General features: G+C 40.8%; 1 protein-coding gene across 3 annotated transcripts in view; it reads left to right on the top strand.

Annotated features, from left to right (window-relative positions):
* Positions 1-20,912, top strand: part of LOC124157878 (membralin) — a 185,145-nt gene that overhangs the window by 106,555 nt on the left and 57,678 nt on the right. For all 3 annotated transcript variants that reach the window (XM_046532944.1, XM_046532942.1, XM_046532943.1), the window contains exon 11: positions 12,248-12,380. In XM_046532944.1, coding sequence (XP_046388900.1) covers positions 12,248-12,380 — 133 coding nt within the window. The remainder of the gene's footprint in view (positions 1-12,247; positions 12,381-20,912) is intronic.

Here is a 20,912-nt window from a genome sequence, read left to right as displayed (position 1 = left end):
GAAACATAATATAATACAACATTGTATCTTTTATTTAGTTTCCTAAGAGTTTAGTAGTTATATACCCGAAATATACATATGAGATCCTAATTTCCGAAGATAGTAGATAATATTTTCGATTTTACTTATTTGTTTTTGGCAGTTGCTGATCTTCCATAATTTCTGCCATTCTCTTTTGTCTCACTCTCTCTCAATGATCCTCCCGGTTTTTATGAACTCGAAGTTATGATATTTTAATGGACATTAACTCCTCCCGCCTGGTGGAGTTACACAACCTTTCTTTGCTAATGAGAAGTAATAATTTAAGTACGAGCCCTTTAAAGGTGCATTTGGCCTTTATAAAATCGGAAATAATTTTTTTACTTGAACTATGAAGAAACTGGAACATGAGAGCATTTCATGTACGAATAATTTAACATTTTTTACCCACGGCGATGTTTGGAGTTTAAATTATGACTGCTGCTGGGTTGCATTCCATTGTTTGTGTGAGTTTAGTGCAGTGGAGCTGCGTAGAAGATAAGTATCACTGTGCTGGGCACAATGCTTCCGTTCATCATTCTTAATGTCTTGCGCTGTGGTGCCTCTGAGCTTCTCCAGTTGGTGTCGCTCGTCTTACTTAAATCTCTTTCCCCCATCTCTGTCCTGTCTGCTTATCCCGTCACTTCTTTTTGATGGAGTCAATGCGCGCCGTCTTCCTGGCGAATCAATTATGTACATTCCTCGTTGCATTCCAATACCACTTGAATAGAGTCCTACTCTCCCCTCTCTATTCCCTCAGTCTTTCCCATCCTACACGTGGGTAGGCTAAGTGTTTGTGAAGATAATTGTGGAGAATAGCTTTTTATGAGTGGTACCAGTAAATAGTTCATTTTTTAAATGTTACTTATTATTTTCTGGAAGCAATCTGTACTTTTCTTTGCTACTGTACCACTTACACACTTTGCCATAAATGTTGTCTGTTCCCATAAGGGTATATAACTACTAAACTCTTTCTTCACTGGAGAATTTTACGTAAAATGCATTCATTTATTGTAGTACTACTTCAGGGTTTTGAAATTAGTTAAAAAGAGATCGCAAAATATGTTTTATGTCTATAATAACCTCTTGGGACATTTGCAAAGCTTATTATGATAAGTAACGGTCTTTATCTGACAAATATATGAGCTTAAGCTGATGAAAGTTTTATTGAATCATTGAGAAGTAGAGGGATCGTTTCTTTTTAAAGAAACCGTAAAATATGTGTTTTATTTCTATATCAACCTCTTGGGACATTTTCATAACGTTATAATAACTGTAGGTAGCAGTAACCTGTTCCTTTTCTTACTTATAATTGGCTCTCGGTAGTACATTACTGCGCACAAAATTTTAAAGAGTATCTGTCTCGAAGCGCAGTTACTTTTTATTGGTGCCTTAACCGTCTCCGTTTATATATGTATGTATAATGTAAAACTCTCTTCCCATGGCCCCACGCTAACCTGCCTCTTCCCCCCTCCCACCCTTGCAACGCGGGCGCCCATTGTTAATGACAGAGCGGGCGCGTGGCGCTGGCAGCTGACAAGGAGGCGTACAGGCGCACTCGCGAGCTCATCGTGTGCACAAGACGTGAGCTCTTCGTTATTCGCGTTTCTGCGGAGGGGGGAGTGCGGTGCGTTTGTTTTACGTGTTGCGACCATTGTCTGCCTGCCTACATTTGGGGAATCCGGTGGCTCGAAAAACTCCCGTTTGCCTGCTCGTGACGGTTTTTTCCTCCCCTCTCTCTTCCCGTTCCGTTCGCCGCGTCTGAATGACTCGGGACGCTTGCATGTGCTCCGTCGTTTCGCGTATATGGAGACGATCCTTACGCTAACCGCCTCTTCCGCGGTATCAGTCCCCGTCCCTTCAAGACATGCTTGCCTCATTCGGCCAATCAATGGCGCGGATTTGTGTTTTCGTTTGCTTGCATCCCTATTTGGCAATAGCTCTGTTTGCATGTTTTATGCTTCACTCAAAAAAACCCATGATGATTATATTCCTGCGTACAATTGATGCTTCATTTTAGTATATTTATGTGTGTAAAAAAACTGACAGAGAGAGGAGTAGTAAATTCTGTGAACGTTCGGCACGCAACACAGTTGGATATTCTAGAATAGCAAAAATGTTATATTTTAAACTCACTCACTACTTATAATAGTTTTTACTGCTATTAATTGTTATTATCACTACAAAACAAAATGAAAGTCTCCAATGGCCGTAAAATTTGGCTCCTCTCGTCAAATTAAACTTATACTCTACCCGAATAACCCACCAATGGCAGTTTACGGGAGTATTGCTTCCTCGCAAGGGACTGACACAGCCGCAAACACACCACCCGAATGAAACCTTTGCAAGGCTGTAGAGACCTCGCTAAGGTAACCTTGGGTTGTACTCTGGGACCCTTCGTGGGGCTGATGAGACCCCACTAAGAATACCGGGTTACTAACAAAAGCACATTTCCTGTGATCCTTCGCAGAGCTAATGGGACCCTCCTAAGGATGGCAAGTATGCACACAATCACACTCACAAGCAATAAGAACATTCACTCTCATACACAGTAGGGCACAGATTCCGGGAGAACCGCTAAAAAAAGAGCGTAGTCATAAAAATGCAAGCACAGAGGAACGAGGGTGAGCGTCGGATACGCGTATTTCGAGCACGAAGTGCTCCACTTCAGCGAGCTGAAGGGTTAATAATCACTTGCAACGAGAGGTTGTAAGAAAAATAAGTAGAGGACTACTTGGAACAAATATAGGACAGGAAGAGGCAATTTTACTATCACTGGTTGTCAAGGAAGTGTGCTATGGTTGATTTAAGGGAATAGTAAGAGATTTATCATTTGGATCAGTTTTTCTGACAACTACGAAGGGTAAAAGAAAATCGACTGAAAGATTTAGAAATTAAACCTATTAAGCCACGTGAAAAAGTATGCCTGTTCCTATGCCAGCCTTTGTCCGTCAAGGTTTCGGAAATTTCGACCAATTAACAGTTGGTCTTTAACTTTCGCTTTATCTTTTTCGTTGAGACTGTACATAATTTTCGGTCAAGAGACATCAGTTGTAGTAAATGCAAGCATTTAAACCACAATGTGGTTAAATGCCCATTTTCAATCGGTTATTTGATTCAACGCGTCGATCCCGGCGGTCATCATGGCACATAATACTCAACCAGAAACACATTCGCATTTTTCTTGCTTTGATCAACGCAATGAAAGATCTTATTGCTGTCGATTCCGTAGAAGTTATGGCAGCAAATTGTCGCGATATTTCAATGTGTATTGATACTGATAGAAGGGTATAAATACCTTTGATAGCTTGCCAATTTACTTTTTTATCCATATTTCCTGAATTTCTATTTGAACTGTGAATTTCTGAATGTATATAATTTTTTATTTTATCCATAGATATCAGGACTTGGTACACCATAATCAAGTTAATGCAAACATTCAAACTCTAGGTTTATTTTACTCATGTGAACATTAGATATCATTCGATTTCGACGACATTAATACCAGCTCTGTCCATACAGACCGACAAATGTTGCAGGTTATTAAAATTCTCTTCGTGAAAAACTTGCGAAATCGTGCGTGAAAAAAATGCTTTAAAATAGCAAAGCGAAGTAAGGTCTGAGCTCGATCAGTGAAATAAATTAATTTCATTTGGATTATAATTAATATTTTTGGCAGGTAATCAGAGTTGTGGAACATTTTAGCAAAGGAATGATTTTTAATATTTTCAGCGCGATTCTAGGTGCTCTTATTTGCAGTATAATCCCCCTTTTTTCCATGTCAATATTGTTTATACTAAACGTGTAGAGATTTATGGTTAATTTTTGGTATCCTTTTTTCTGTAATAATTCCAGTTTATCGCATAAATTCCGTTGATATTTCCCGTTGGTTGCTCAATCAAATCAACTTTGCTTCCTTCGGTAAATTTTTCAATACCATGCTATTTTTTTCATCAAAGTGAGTAACAGGATACATTCGCCCTGGAGTTTTCTCGTAAACCTCTTTCCAGCTTGCTCGTTGTGTGTACGATTCATCAGTTTCATGAAGTCATGGTGCCCCTGCGTTTCCTCAAGTACATCCTTTCGCATTAGCAAGGCGATGTGAATTTTCAAAATAGAGCCTGTTGGAGAAAGGTTGCAATGGTAAATAAGGTCATCCACGTGTGCGATTCCTGTCGCAAATTTTCTCCTTCCTCGAGGGAAATCGCATGCTCGTTCTCTGCCAAAACTGCCGAAAAATATTCCCCTCCCGGGCGATTTTAGCACGTCGCTCGTGGGAAGCCCTCTGTTCACAACAAATCAACCTGGTAGAACTTGCCTTATTATGATGAAGGCTATCAATTGAAAATCTTTACGATTCTCAGCTAAGACCGCTAGTCAATGGTAAAATCGATTTTAGAAGACTTGAGGGACAAAACTATATGTCTTACTACTGGCTTACCTTTAGAAAATATTAGCCTTTTACAGCTAATCTAATAACCATACGATGAGTCTTCTGGTTGGAGGGATGACTCAAGTTGTTTTACCACCCTCAGGGCCCGGGTTCAAATTTCGGACGAGATTACCCGATCCCTGCTTGAGTGCTTCCTGGAGGACTTCCAGTACATAACTTCGTCCGTCGGATAAGCCATGTTGCCTCACCCACCTTGCATAAAGCTCAAGCTAAGGCAGGCGCCGGGTTTCTCTACCGTTTCCCTGTGGCGCAAATGACCGAAGCATTCGGATATCTCTTTCATCTGTGAAAAGTCGAGTCACCGTTTGAAGTTGTAAAACAGCGGACTCTAGTGAAATCTTCTCGGGGTTTCCATCCGGTTGGTTGCTTGTAGGATGACGTTTCAATAGCTGCCTCTGCCATCGTTCACATGGTATGAGATTGTCTCGAGGACGATCGCAGAGGCAGCCATCGAAACGTCGGCCTACAATTACTTCACCCGGTGGAAAAATCGGGAAAGTTTCACGGGTAACATACGCCAGGAAAGAATAAAATCATGTGTCAGCGGACGCTGCTTTCAATTTTTGAACTCTATAGTTACGTCAAGTTGAAATGTTGTGTACGATGCCTCTGGAGCGAGAAACGCGAGTGCTCGCCTATGTATGCACGCGTGTTGATACTCCTCGTGACAAGACTCGCGATCCTTCCACGGCGACGACCCGTACGCTGTAGCTCGTTCATTTTCTCCCTGTGTACGTAACCCCGCTGCCGTATGGCCCCATCCATTTTGAGCCCACATCGCGGTCCCGTCACGTGGAAAATGAAGAGGCACCAGCATTACATGGCCTCATCGCGAAACGGCGGCGGACGCCTGTGCTAGCGTTTGCTCAGCTGCACGCCGCGCCGCTTCCGCGCCGGAGGCAAGGGGGGTGTTCACGGAGGGGACACGGTCCTTCAGCTTGGCACCCTTCGCAACCCCACCTCTTCATGTGTTCAGCCGTCTTCCTTCGATTCCCTCACCTTCCGCCGATTATACTCTCCAGAAGTTCATTTTTTGAACTCCCAATAGTTTGGGCAAGGGGAAGTAATTCCATATGCTTCATTCCTTTTATTTGCCCTCCTCCCTTTATTAATATTTTCCGGCCGCGGTGGCGCCGGGGTAACGACCCCTTTTGCCAACCTAAAGGTCGCGCGTTCGAATTCCTCCTCGGTGGATTAACCACCATCCAAGGCATGGATGAATGAGATTGTGATGGAAGTAAATTATAAGGGAGTACTATCTAGCCCTAAATTTACTTGTAATAAACTCGGCACTTTTAGTATTAATATTGTTATTATTCTCTCATTCATGCGCCTTTCTTTGCTGGGTTTGATAATGGAAGAATTTTTTATTTGTATTAAATTTGATTTAGTAAGCTGAATACGGAGTTACGGATGGAGACGGACGCTACTAGTATGAGTTAGAAGGATTTTGCTTGTCAGAAATCAAATTTGTTCTGTTATCAGTTAAGACTTACATGAAGGTTCACTGGAGAAGTATTTATAGCGAACTAGAAAAAAATGCTTGGAGACCACGTTAAGAAAATATGTGTAAATTGAACTGATTATAACCTCTTCGTGTTTGTATGATGGGAATAATTAAATGCCGGTGGAGTTATTTTTGGTCCCCTCCTACCTCAACACTTCTACATGAAGTTTGGTTTCGGTGTTTTCCCATACTTAGGGAATAGGATGAAAGAATTGGCTATCCTATTGAATGGAATTTGCAATTTCTTAGTATTGGTAAGGAATTTTATTAGAATATGAGTGATTTTACCCTAGACAGTGGAGAAGTTTACAAATTGTTGTAAGGGATATTTAATGTTTTTGTTGCACGTTATAAGAGACAAGATCTTGCATACAACTTTGAAAAGAGGAATTATTAGGAAAATGGAAGGAAACTTGGTTTTAATCCATTGATAGGGATTTCAGTTGTTCCCGTTTTAAAATGTTGAAATTTTTTGGGCAGATGTACTCTGTCAAATGCATTTAATTTGTCGGATTTTATTTATGCATGATTCCAACCCTGGTATTGAGCGTATTTAGTGAAACCAAATTTAGTATGCGTCTGGTGTTATTTTCTTGTAATCTCGAATTAGGTGTTGGCATCAGTAATATAGATGGAGCCTCATTCGATGCATAATATAGAAAGGTGTTGACGGCTAAGGAACTGTAAATTGATGTCCCCGTTTTTATATGGATAAATTACTTGTTTTTATCAGAAACAACATATGAAGTTAAAAATTAGCTTTTACGAATGCATAATAGCTCATTTATCAGCCAAGATATTCGAATATTATGTCGGGAAACGTCGGGATAAAAAATTGTTAAGCAGTCGTATAACCAATTGCATCTTCCAATTACATTTTATTGATTGATTAGCGTGGATCTTCCTTCTCTTAGATATTTTATTTGAAAAAATAAAATATATTTCCCCCTTCAATTACTAGCGTCAAGGGTGATGGCGTGCTTAGCATAATGTTAGTTGTTTATCTCTATTTTTATCAGAAATGCTGTTATATACGTCAGTTTTACAAAATGCTGTTATATACGTCAGTTATACAAAATGCTGTTATACGGGAAGAGAGGACTACGCAATTTAGTATGTATTTTTTACGATACTAATTTTTAAGGCAGTGTCTTGTAGCACCTTATGAAAAAATTTACTGTAGTACCTTAAGCTGATTATATGCGTTGTTCTTAAAAAATCCTTGCACTAGAACTAAGAAGGAATTATTTCATTGTGCGCTTTATTTAATGCCTGTAGCTTTCTGGTGAGGAGTAATTCCTTATCATACACGTGTGTCGCCATCTGGGTATTGTCGCCGGCTTCGACGATTGTCATTATACTATCACAGGCTAATGTTTTGTGCTCAGTGCCCGTGGAGGATTCCCCTCTTGCTCACGTGATACAGCCCAGATATCCACCGCGTTGTGTGGGACTAATCATGCGAAATGGACCTCCTCCCTTTCTCTCCCTGTCATTGGAAGACCACCTCCCTACTTCTCTCTCTCTCCCTTTTCACCGCCGTGTGCCAAATAACGCGTGTCAAGTACTCATGCACAAGGTCCATTCACTCGGCCTGCGTTTCTTCTATCCGCCCCGCTCCTTGTCTCCCGAACCATTAATTTATATTTTACCCCCATCTCCATCTATTTATCTCTCTTTCCCTCATCGACTTGACCACGCCTCTGCATCGAAAAGGTCCAGTCATGCCTCGGCCGTCCGACGGACGACTTTCCTGTAATTGGATAGCATCAGCATGTCCGCGGGAATGGAATGGTTTCACGGACGAAAGTTTTCCGTCCAGTTTCCCCTTCGATTAGTTGCACAAGGCTTTGTTCGACGCTTTTCCTCATTTTTGAATCGTTTTCTGGTTCCCTTGAAGTGAGCATTCATATTGTTTAATCGTGGGAATTGAGAGTTTTTTCAATGTGTGGTGTCTCTGGGCGGCTTCATTTGGGAAATATTTTGTTGCCCAAACGATCGAATTAAAGCCTGCGCGTCTTTGCGGAGATAAATTTCAAAGGTTAAAGGGAAGCCTTTCGTGGAATCCTTTGTCATCTGCACATGTGATGTGGGCCAAGCTTATTTTGTTTACCGTGTGCGAGCGGAAACACCGGAAACACGGCTTTTATACAGAATTTCCTCATAAACTGCCTGAGGGAGCTTGTGCGCGTATTGTCTTGAATCCCGCAGTGGTTGAAAAGTGGTTAAATTCGTTGCTCGCGTCAGTTTTTTTCTCCCCCACCGTTTGAATACGAATACTGGGAAAGTGAGAACGCATGATGCATCTTTGCTAAGTACGTAATTGATAAATTCATGCTATTGATCTCATTACTTCATTTTTTTAGTGAATTTAATTATTATTTCAGTGCATTCAATGTTTAGGATTTTAATCTTTATACCTTTTGTCTCGCCGATTCTTGTTAAGTTCGACCTACCATCGGTTTTCTGGTTGTCCAAGTATCTTTGAAATTTTCTCGGTAAAATTTTATTGCCTCCCTGAAGTATCATGCAACTCATAAGGAGCTTAGAAACAATGCATCGAAACTGTTTTCATTCTATTCTATTGTATTTTTCCAATCAGCGTGCGGTGATGGTTATTCCATAAAATCTTCGAATTCTCCTCCCGCCGGTACTTTTGGTTATAAAAGGATAATGTGAAGTGCTACTATCCTCGAGTGATAATTTTGAAGGCTACATGTGGGCATGAAGGGGGAGTAGTAATACTTGAAGAGGCTGTGACTTCTATTGATATATGCAACAAACTTGTGTCATATTTTTGTATTAATTCTTACTCCTGATTGGTACATTTTAGATTAAAAATACATACGCTTTATGCTCCTTAATTTACGTTGCCAGAAAGGCATTCATTGTATCAATTTATGAAGACTTATTCGCCTTGTTGATCGCTTTTTGCTTCTGTGTTTTCCAATTATTATACAACTGAATAAAATTTAGAAGCGTTGATATTAGTCAGCAATGTTAGATTAATTTAATGAAAAATAGAAAATAAAGTGGAAGCGCGTTCTATTACTAATTTATTACAAATCAGCGTGATCTTAGTGGTTAATTATTGCTATAGTGCTGCTCGCATTGGCGCCGGTAGAAACATTTTGAGGAGGGTGCATTAATTACCGCTCCAGGGGCCTAATTTTACCGAGAGTGGTGATGAAGCTTTTCTTTAAGTAGTAAAACAACAGTAGTTGTATTTTATAGAACTTTTTGCAACTGCTCTTTTTTCATATTTTCCTTAGCTAAATTCACTTTCTGTTCAAATTACAAAAGTAGTCAATACAACCATTTCTCAAATTTTTTCTTGCCCCCCTCCCCTCCTCCCGGCGCCCATGCCTGCTCATACTGTATTTGTACCGTATGGTTTTCCATGTCTCAACAACTTTGATTTGGATTTAGCCCGCTGTTTTTAAGCCGTAACGTATGTTTTCTTTTCCCTCCATACACGATCTCGGTTTTTCATACCATGTCTTTGGGCGGTTATATCCGAGGATTTTTTAGATATTGAGTGAAAGACGAGCAAGGGATTTGTGGGGACGGGGACTCTCTTGTGGGGGGGAGTAGCAGCGTGGGGGTGTGGGAATGGGGAGGGCCCGGAGAGATATAGAGAAGAGGGTAGTTTGATGTTTCCTCCGACTCCACTCGGGTTTCGATTTCTCCGCTCCGGGTTGTGGTGCTACCGTGGTGGGGAGGGAGGAAGTTGGTCGCAAGTGTAGAGGGGGGTGGGGGATGAGGGTTAATTAAGATCGCGCACCCCCTTTGCCTCACAGCCAACCTTGTCTTCCCCATTCCACCCCGATCCGACCTCCCCAATATCCCACCCCCGGGTGCCACGGAAAATCCTCCCAACCCCCAATCTGTGTTTCCGATTCCTCCTGCTCGTATGCTTCCCCTTTGGTGGAGAGATTCCTTTCTCGAGAGCACCTCCTCCTCCTCCCCGATACCGCCTTCTTCCTTTCTTGCTCTCCTCCTAATAACATTACTGTAGCGTGTGGGCGGGAGGTTGGGTGTCGGGAGTCAGAGGTTCACACGCTTGTCCTGAGGGAGAGAGGCAGTGTGTGGGCGCAAAGATGTTCTGGAAATGCGGAAGGGATTGCTGTCGGATGTCTTAGGCTAATTCGTCCCCTAATCCGTCCTCTAATTCATTGGCAGGCCGCTTTCTCTCTCTTACTCTCAATTCCCTCGGCTTTCCTTGTCGAATGCCTCCCGCTGCTGCCTATCTGCTATCGGCATTCTTTACTCGAACAACTTCTTCCCGACTCTAACGCGCCCCTGCTAGATCGTGTCTTCGGCTGAAATCTCAGAGCTCTCTTCTCTCCAACGTAACAGCTAAGCCATGCAAAAGCCGTCGCTCTTCGTTTCTATTTCGAAGTTAAATATAATTATACTTTTGGAAGTTCAAGAATACGGACTTGTGCATTTTTTTACCTCGTTTATCTTTCTTTCCGAATTTACGCGGATATCGGATTTCGTTTTAAATCTACGAGATGCAGTAGAAGTAATGACATAATACTTCATTTTCCTGTGGTTATATTCTATTCTTTATTGGAATGTGAGTGTATCTTCTATTTAACCTCACCGAAATGAAATCTTATGTTTCTTGACGTACGTGCAGGATATTGGATTTTAAATAATCATGCATAGTTTTAGAGGTTATGGTATTCCAATCCCATATATGCTGATTAGAGACTGGGAATATCTTTTTTTTATGTATTACTTCATTCATTCACACGACGCCTTAAGCGTAAACATACGTATAAATTCATAGGTAAGGAAAGAAAGGGATAGGAAGATGTAATAGAAAAATGACGAGGACAACGGTGCTGTGGTAGATGGAAAAAGTCAGAAAATCAGAGGGTAAAAATGCGGCCTGACTGAGATTCGAACCCAGAACCTCCTGGTTGCCGGCCAGGTGCTCTACCAGTTGAGCTACCGGGACGATTAGATCTACCTTGATTTTGGGCGGTTTAGAGATAAAGCCGGCCTCTAACTTCAATGGATAAACCTTTTTATGCTTTAAATCCTTGGGCCACCGTCGAGATTAATGTGAATTACTCGACGAGTAGTGGCCCATTTTTTACTTGCTCTTGTAGACGCAATTTTTCTGTGATGGCGTATCTGAGTTTTAGCATTCATATAAATTCCATTTTAGAGGGAATATCTTGGCATGAAAAAAGATAAGATAAAGTATGCTATGAATGTTAGGAAATTGGGATGATTAAATCATGCCTTGAAAGGCCTTGTTGTGATATAGTTTTCCCAGTTCCTTCTTGCGTACCAGCCATTACAATGTACATTACAGTGGTTCCCAACCGGTGTGCCGCGGCACTAAGGGGTGCCGTGAGATCTTTTGAGGGTGCCGCCAAAATTCACATTACATATTTGTATCGTAATACTATTTTTTTTATTTAGGCAGAATCAGTGTAAACAGTATTCTCATATCATCTAGGACTAGGTATAAGGTGTTGTTGCATGCAAACTCTCGAAATGAAACAAATAAATAAATAATAATAAAAAAGCTACGGAGATTTTAAATATCTATTTCCTTATAAGGGTGCCGGGAACTTTTGAAAGGCTTTCCAAGGGTGCCTCAAACAAGAAAAGGTTGGGAACCACTGCATTACATTCTGGCCCTAACAGTTGGTGCCGTCGCATGTAGTGCGCTACGCTCTACGATACGTTAATACAAGAGTGATGTAATCTACACTTCCATGTACTCGCGTCTGTTGCTTATAAATACTTGTTTCCCGTGTTTTTTCTACAGAACCTTCAGTTCTACCAAGTTTAAAAACGATGTATTGGTGGCATCTCTTGTCCCGACTACTTAAAAAAAATAGAATTGAGGATTCAAAAGGCCACATTGACATCAGTAGGGGCGAATTATTGAATAATGTTCTAATTAGGACGCTGAACTTCAATATCGCACTAAACTGCTTGCTTGGAATGCGAGTATTCCTTTATCTTCATCTGCATTTTTATCGTATTTCTATATGTATGTTAGATTCCTACCTTAAGGGTTTGTCCCCAATCATTGCTCCAAATTTGTATTAGTCATCCTACGGAAACAGCTTAGTACTGTATCATTAATACGCGTTGGGTATTTCAAAACAACATTAATTTCGTAATTGTTTTGCGGAAAGCAGCCCAAGGGTAATTTTATAGTATTACTTCTTTTTTATGCATTTTAGCTCAAATTCATTACCTTCTAAATAACACGATCTTCCTTTTTCTGTTTTCAGGAATGGAAGCAATTATGTCTGAATTCTTCAATGACACCACAACTGCTTTTTACATCATTCTTATTGTCTGGATTGCGGATCAGTATGATGCCATTTGTTGCCACACATCTATAACCAGGAGACATTGGCTTCGGTGAGTAGTCATCATTTTTATTATTATAATTATCTACTAGTAGCACGTGAAAAATTTTTATATCGTCGTCATAATTTGTGGCTATGAAGTACTTCGGGAAAAATGGAAAAAATCATCCATAAGTTGTTGAGATACGAAATTACTATTTTCTATTGTACAATTCAGGGTAATGGTCTGCAGATTTATGTAAGATTTTGTTGAATAATAAAAGGCCAGTAGCTATTTTTACCGCTGTCCTTGCTCACTCGCGAGAATTCTGTTAAAAAGGAATGTTTTTCTTGATGTTTGTGGCGCTTTTGGGTTTCATCAATGTATCAGTTTTAGCAATTTAAATTTACTGCAGGCATCTGCGGTGACTGGATTGGAGAGCTGTTCCTGATGAAGCGTACTTTGGTAGAATTTCAGTCAATGCTAATCTAAGGCAACGGAAAATTAGATGATTTGAATGGCGTTAATATGTCTTCAGCCAAATTGGCTAATATTGAATTCCAGGGTAAGTGTTTTTCGGTGATATTTTTAAATTTTCTTGAATTCGCGTCTCGAATTTCTGCGATCAACACTTGTATTCTAGTGAATTGCTTTGCTTTTTCGATTGCCTTCGGTGATTTCCCTAGTATAAATAGTTTAACAAAGGGTTAATCTTCTGTGACCGATTTACATTTAATTTTAGATAATCGGTAAAAATATGAGACAAAAAATTGTTATCAATTAGTGATGTGAATCAGTGAGTATTGAATGAACTCTCGAGCTACACAAAATTTATTTACTGTTAAGGCTTCAAGAGTTAGAGTTTTAACGTGTATAATATAATATCTTAGTTTCTTTTTGATAGGCTCAAACCTTATTTCTGGAAATCCCTAAGAGAGGAATTAATTAATCCTTTTTTTTACCTGCACATTAAGTTGTCATTTCGTATTTACATCGGTATGGTTTATCTTGTCATTCTTGTATTGGGTAACGAACTAGAAAGTTATTCCACACAGTCGAAAAAATGCAGAACGCACCTAAGTAGACGAAAATTACCGAATTCTGGGGATGTTCCACTCGCAGCCAATCATGTTCCATCGAAAACTTTTCTCCACGTGATTGCTGACGACGTCACACAACGGGAATCGAATCCATCTCTCTTAGCTTATCCCTCAGCGGGCCAATACCTGTTCCCCTACCTTCCTCATCGGATTGTGGAAACAATCGGTTTGGGAGATATTTTTCCGTCTAACTTTAATTGGCATTTGGATTTCCCGACCTCCGACATATTCTATATTTAATCAATGAAGCTCATGTGTCGGTAACTTGTTAAAATAATGCGAAATTCAGTGTATTGGAAGCATATGGCTTGGTTACACTTAATAGAATACCTTGAAGAAAATATATGAACTTATAATTACGTATTTGAGGTACAAAATTAATACTCTTTTAAAAACCAAATACTCAAGAATTTAATGTAGACATTTACCTCTTCTATCATGGAGTTCTCTATCGTAATTCTCATACATCTGCCCATTGTTAATGGTGACTTGTCGGAAAAGTCTTAATGGCTTTTTTGTGCCAAAATTGCATATAAATTTGCGAGTTAAAATTATTTGAAATTATTTTGATCTAATTATCTCAACGTTCACCCTGTAGCAACCATTCTTTGTTCATACGTGAGGCAAGCCTGCGGCTTTTATTAATGGCTTACGCGAATCGTTGTCATTGGGTGGGAAACGTAATCGCCTCAGAGTAGGCTCCTAAGAACGCGCTTATCATCAGCTTTTTGTAGTTTTTTTCATATAATGTAGAACCGACTAGGTCATAACTTTAATCGCTTTGTACATGATGCTTCCTACTCCAATGTAACCAGCTATTTTTGCACAGGCACATCCACTCAATTTACATCACCTTGTGGGGCTTCAAGGAACACTCGCTAATGCTTATAGTGATGACTATTTTTAGCATTAACGTGATAACACTAGTTTATAATGGCCTTTCCAATGAAACTTCATATCATATCGCAAGCCTAAAATCATTGTAAGTTTTTCTGTCGTTTATCTCTTAGCGTTCACAGCTTAGCAATCATTATTTGTGTGGCAAGACTTCAGATTTTACTGATGGCTTGGCCCTTCCGGTGACATCGGGTGGAAAACTTACTGGTCTCGTGGTGAACTCCAAAGAACACACTTACCACTGTCTCTTTGCAGTTTTCCATTTGATGTAGTGCCCTTTAATAGCTTTTATCGTGCTGTCCATGATGTTTCCAACTCCCATGTAGTCCCTTTGCACCCTCCCGAACGTATCCTCACAATTAAGCACGAGACACCTCGTAAATTTTTCCACAAAACTCGTCACGTCTCGCAGCTGCCGACGCGTGGATGTTCGAACAAGTGGACGTGGCACTTGAGAGGGTGGGTAGGGGACGACGAGGGAGGAGGAAGGGTGGCCGGCCGTACAAGACATTAAGGAGAGAGAAAAGGCGAGGAAAAGGAGAAAAAAATGGGTAACAAGAATTCTTCCGTCTCAGGGGCGCTAATGGTGTTTATGGGAAGAATGGCACATAAGGGTAGACGCGCGCGTTGGATTGGCGGCCGGGGAGGGTGGCGTGTCGGAGGGTCGCCCGCCGGGTGGGGGAGGTGGTGCGGTGTCCTGTTATGAGGGGAGGAGGGTGCTGTGCGGAGATGGCACATCGGTTGACAGTAGTGATGGAGGAGTGAGGATCGGTGGGGGGGCGAAGGGGGCTGAAGATAAAGAGATAGTCGCTCCGTGTTGTTCCCTCGCAGGCCGTGTGAGGGAGGCGCCCAGGGGAGCGAAGAACGATCGCTGATGACTTGAATGCTAAATATGCTTTTTTTAACATCGTTCCGCCCCACCCACCCAAGTCTTGGTGATGGCGGTTTTCCTCCTTTCCTGCCTCTTCCGCCCGCCCCCCTCTAGTTCACATCCTTCGAAGACTTCGACTCCTCTCTCTCTTTATTTCGCGGCCTTAATTTTATTTTTCCGGTCGCGGCGTCCGCGCATAATAGTCCCCCGAACTCAGGGACATGTCTTGGGAGAGTAAAAAGAGGGTTGGCGCCGTGTCGTCCCGCCCCACCCCAATTCACAATTTCTTTACTCCCCACAACTCTCCCCCCTTCCCTTCTTTCAGCACAACTTTCTTGTTACTTTTTCGCTGCCAAGCATCTTTTCCCGGCCTTGGTGCTTGGCCCCTCCTCTATCACAGCCTTCGATCATGGTACATGCATACGAGAAAGTTCGCTCGTTCATGCAATTATAATTGGATAGGTGGAGCTTGGATAGCTCGTACTCTTATCATTCTAAATCGTATTTTAAGTGGAACTATTTGTCAGGTGCCCTTGGTGGTTTTGATGGGTACTTTATATCCAAACAATTATGAACAACATGAAATTTATAATTTATATTTTTTATACTCAATAAATCAAATGCATATAGCCAGCTATCTACATACTTGAATATGTGTCTTTTTGCATCAGTTGTAATGAACGATTTCTACCCTTTCAAGATCCTTCAATGGATTTTTTAAAATTTGAATTACTTCTCTGATCTCCTCAGGTTCAAATTACCTGCCGAAATTCCACTCCTTGTTAACTCTTGATAATGATTTTTGAAGGACCTTTTCCATTTGATGTACAAATGGTTATCGAGTGTGCCTATCTACTGTGGTAACTTCCAGAAAAAAATATTCTATGGCATACCAACGAGAGGTATCAACAGGATGGCTTCCAGGTAAAACTTAAAGAATAAAACGTAGTATACGAGGAGTTCCCACCTTGAATAGAATATAAAATTGACATTTGATTAAAAACATTAATGGAGCTCTTACCTTCGGAATCCTCGGATGTTACGACTTCCTTCGATGTTAGAAAGCTAATGTTGGACACACAGAATAAATTAGCAGTATACAATGGATATGCATACTTTTCGACGCACTATATCCTCCAGTTTTCTGCAAATGCGGTGTATGCAATACTTCTACTAAACTATCCTATTTGGAATTCAAAATGACGTAACTCTCCTAATTAGGTGCTTTTATGCGATATATCTATTATTAATAGGAAAATTCAAATTTCTCTGTTCAACGCGTGGATTCGTCTTGTAACTGCCAGCATCGATACACATTTGTTCTAATATGTAGCAACACATCTAAAACATTCTAAATGTAAATTGAGTCGGTTACCCCAAAACGTTGTCTTAATGCCAATGGGGTACCTACGTTCCTAATCAGTATTTACGACTGAAAATTGTAATTTTGTGGGGAATATAAGTTATTATTGATTCCTAAGCTACTCAAAAATTAGCAATTTGCGGTGCCAAAGTTTTATCTTTATCACGAATATCTTCCGAATAGCGAAGGAAATATATTTTGCTCATGAATTTCATTACAAGCCTTTTTTATTTTATTTAGTGTACCGACAGCTGTTCAAAACATAAAGATTTCCATATAAGGTTGTTGTTTCTTAAGCTGTATATTTATCGCGCGTCTCCTCCGAATAGCTAAGTAAATATATTTTGTTCATAAATTACATTAAAAGCCTTTCTTATTTTATTTAGTGTACCCACAGCCGTTCAAAAACATTAAGCTTTCCATAGAAGGTGTGGATTAGTAGGCATAGAAATTTAATTCCCAATCAACTCAATTTCTAGCAATTTTAGGTGCCTAAGCTGTGTATTTATTATGAGTCTCCTCAGAAGAACAAGAAGAATATATTTTGGGCACACTCTTCTCGGGATTTCCACCGGGTTAAATTATTCGTATTAGCCGACGTATTGAGCTCCGACTCGGGCCTCATCCTCAGGGCTGCTGAATGTCGTTTTCTTTGTTTATGGTCGCTAAGTATGATTCAAGCATCAAATCATATTTCTTAAATATATTTTGCTTATGAATTTAATTATAGGAACTTCTCATTTCCTATTTACTGTACCGCCATCCGTTCAAAAACATAGAGCTTTCGATAGAAGAGGGAGCAGTGGGTTGAGGGAAGCCCCACAAGTCCTCTCGCTTTCTACGATCATCGTCGCATTCAGCTCCTGGTGCCCTCCCGCCGCTCTCTCCCTTTCGTCGTTCCTCCGCCCCCAGTCTCCATGATGTGCTCCTCTATCTCAAGCCATCGGCACATGACCGCCCTCCCTCCCCATATCCAGTAGCAGCGGCGGCCTTCTCGTTTGGAAGGGCGACGGGGGCGGTAATAATTGTGGACTCGGTGACTCATTTATCCATGACGAGAGCGCCCCCTTTGACACTTGCACCTCTCTCGCCTCATTTAACCCCCACCCCCTTTTGCCCGCCGTAAATTAAAAGGCCCACCGAGCAGAGCGGGTGGACTCCTCGGGAGTTGTCCGGGGGGGCGCCTGCCGCCGCTGCCCCTACCCGGTGGCGCTGGCGCCGGCGGCGGGCTTTTTCGACCGTCTCTCCCCATCGTCCGCCTCCTCCTCCGCCGCCTTCACGGCGTATGCAAATTTCGGAGGCGGTGCCTATTTGGGCGCCCTTCACTCAACCATTGCTCTTCCAGTGACGAAGGCAGACCCGCGTTGTTTAACGGGTGTGTTCAGTTAGGCTGTGGAATTTTTGTGGCGTGAAAATTACGTAATTTTTATGCACTAGGATTATGTCCAAGGATACTCTTAAAAAAGTTAAAATTTAACTATGGCGAAAATTTCGGCGTTGATGTTACGTCTCCTCGGCCGATGGTGGAATTGTTTAGATTTTCTTGGAAAAGTTATCAAGTTTTAGAAATCCAAAGTTATCTTTAGAGTTCCATCATCGTTCGTCATAAATCCGTGGATTGATTTAGTACAGCTCTTAGCTGCGACTTAGTACTGATATAAGCTAATTTTTCATTTTTACATTGCTTTTCTCTTTCTCTTACCTCACCTCTAGCTCCTTATTTGTGCCCTAAGCCTACCTTGGCCCTTCTTGCAATCCACGTGTCCCTTGGCTACTGTTCTCATTAGGCCATCATATCGTATGATATGACCGATTAAGTTGTCCCGTCGTCTTCTTAAGATATTCATGAGATATCTTTTTTCCCTCTATTCATGCCCTTCCTCGTGCTCCTAATAAATCTTAAGATTCCGCTGTCGTTCTTTCTGCTACTCCTTTCTTCTGTTTGATATCTTCTGTATCCCTCTGTCTCATGTAATTGGCAAATACAAACTTCCACTTCTATGATGCTTAGCTTCCCTTGCCGGAGAGTCCCAGTCGTCAGTTTAGTTAAGGCCAGTCTACCCCCTGAAATGAGAGAAGTACCCAAATCAACCAATTCTAATTTTATTTTATGAGAATATTTTCACTCGTCTATGGCCATCGGCGAATTTCAGTGTGCTGCATCACTGTAATACTAACTGTGACAGACATATTTTTGCAACCCTACCTTTAGGTGATATTACTACAAGGAATCAAAATTTCGTCATTTTGGAGTACTTATTCCTCTGTATTGTACGAAGTAATAAAATGGATTTTAGATCGTGTACATTCTACACCTGGAGCATATATTGCAAGAAGAGAAAAGTTTGTCATCTGGAAAATCAAGGCTTGGCCGTTTATACTTCAGCCATATAATTGTATCATAAACGTGAAATAGTGTCCAAAATAACTCCCTATGAGGTGTTTAATGGTAAACAATGTGTGCTGCTAATTATTTTCATTAGTTAAGGAAGTGAGTCTAAGATTTTTTTGTGAAGATGCCAAAATTTAAGACAGCATTTGCCAGGAATGACCCCCAAGAAACTTTCAAATCGTTTGTATATGACTTAGCATGTTTTTAGCCATCCAAAATGTTTCATTGTGGATAAATGTGACCCTAAAAATTGTTGGAAAGTCAATGGCGTCGCTATGTAAAACAATGGTGGTTTACATTTCCGTTATTTCGAGAGATGTCATCTCCCGCTGTATATTGTTGAAAGGTTTACCCTTTCGTACAAGTTACTGCATTCTGTTCGAAAAAGTTAGAAAACTAATAGTCATAGTGCGTATCCATGAGGGAAACATACAGTCCTTATGTTAAAAAAAATCAACCGCTGACGTGCGCTAAAAAGGTAAAACGTGATGGTTACTTATTCGAGCATGACTTAGTGTGGTACTTAGGTTAGATTATCATGTGGATAACCTATAGATAAATGGAAAATTTGCTCCTCATTACTCGCGTTGCTGAACCTCATTGGCCATTGCAGAACAGCTGACAAAGAGAAAATAATAACAATTCGCAATGAACGCATACCTTGACAATTATTAAGTAATCTGCACCAGTTCATATCGCCGAAATTCTTTATATATTTGCCCTTCTTTACCCTCTTTTCAATTTTCCATTGCGAAAAGTTTCCCCGGAGATCAGCCGACAATAATAGAAATTTACGACGAAGGTTTAATCTGTACGTGATGAAGAAATGAACTTTAGTTCGAATGTTAGCAAGGCAGTGGATATTTCGTTTTCCATTCCCCTCTTATTATTATTTTAATCACAAGCTTAAACATTTAACTTTGGAAGCGGAGGCCACAGGATAAGGGCTTACTCATTATTTGTCATTCCGACTGCATTGTGCCGCGATCACGCGATAACTCGTGCGTGGCGTAACGCGCTTAAATGTCGAAAAACCATTTAGCGCTGTCTTTTAAATTAATTGTCCTTTTCCATTCACCTCTTGGCGACGCCACCACCTCCGCTGCTGTCTTGTTTTCCTCGCTCTCAGCTCGGAGACTTACCTCCCATCCTTCCCCACTCGGCTTTTTTTTTATATTTCTCTCGCCCTACAATACCCCCTACTCCCTCTCTCGTTTGACTTTCCAAGCACGGCACGTTAAATGTATGCATAATTTGAGGAGCGGGGGCGTGCGGGATGAGAATGGGATGGTGTGTGTGGGGTTGTATGTGTGGTGTTCGGAGTCTGTCTGCTCGTGGTGATGCCGGGGGTGGTGGTGGTAGGGGAGGAGGTAAGCAATGAGGCGCCGGCGAGGACAATGGGGTGGGAGGCACGAACGGTGCCGCTGGAGGAAAGGACTTTTGGGCTCCAATGATGGCTTCTGCAAATTTTTTTTGACTCTAATTTATTGAATGAATATCTGTACTTTCTTTTTAATTCTGCGAACATACTAACGATTTTTGTGGTTTCTTCCCTTGTGATGATTTGTTTTCTAGTTCTTTATTGGGAAATTCGAAATATTTGTATGTGAGGAATAATTTTCTTCTATCAGTACGTTGTATTGTAACACCAGAAGCAGATATTATCTCTTGAGGTACCTAATTCTATCATAAACATTGGAAAATATAATCGTTATAGTCCAAGCGGGAGGTAGCCGTTGAAAGTGAGCATGAAAATAAACAAAAAACAGTAATTCCATAATAAAAAGTTTTGCTTAACATTTCATTTAATTGATAGCGATATTTCCTAGCTAAAGTTTCTTTCAATAATAAAAAGTTTCTTTCATTTTTCTCCGCCTGTATGGTATGACCTTGAATGCCTTCTTTACGCCAGCATTGGCATTTGTGAGATCTTAGCAAATTAAGTTTCACCTGCATAAGGAAAAAAATATTCCTAACATAT

This window comes from Ischnura elegans, chromosome 4 (genome assembly GCF_921293095.1).
Source record: "Ischnura elegans chromosome 4, ioIscEleg1.1, whole genome shotgun sequence".
Classification (NCBI taxonomy): Eukaryota; Metazoa; Arthropoda; class Insecta; order Odonata; family Coenagrionidae; genus Ischnura; species Ischnura elegans.
This window is presented reverse-complemented; position numbering and strand designations above follow the sequence as displayed.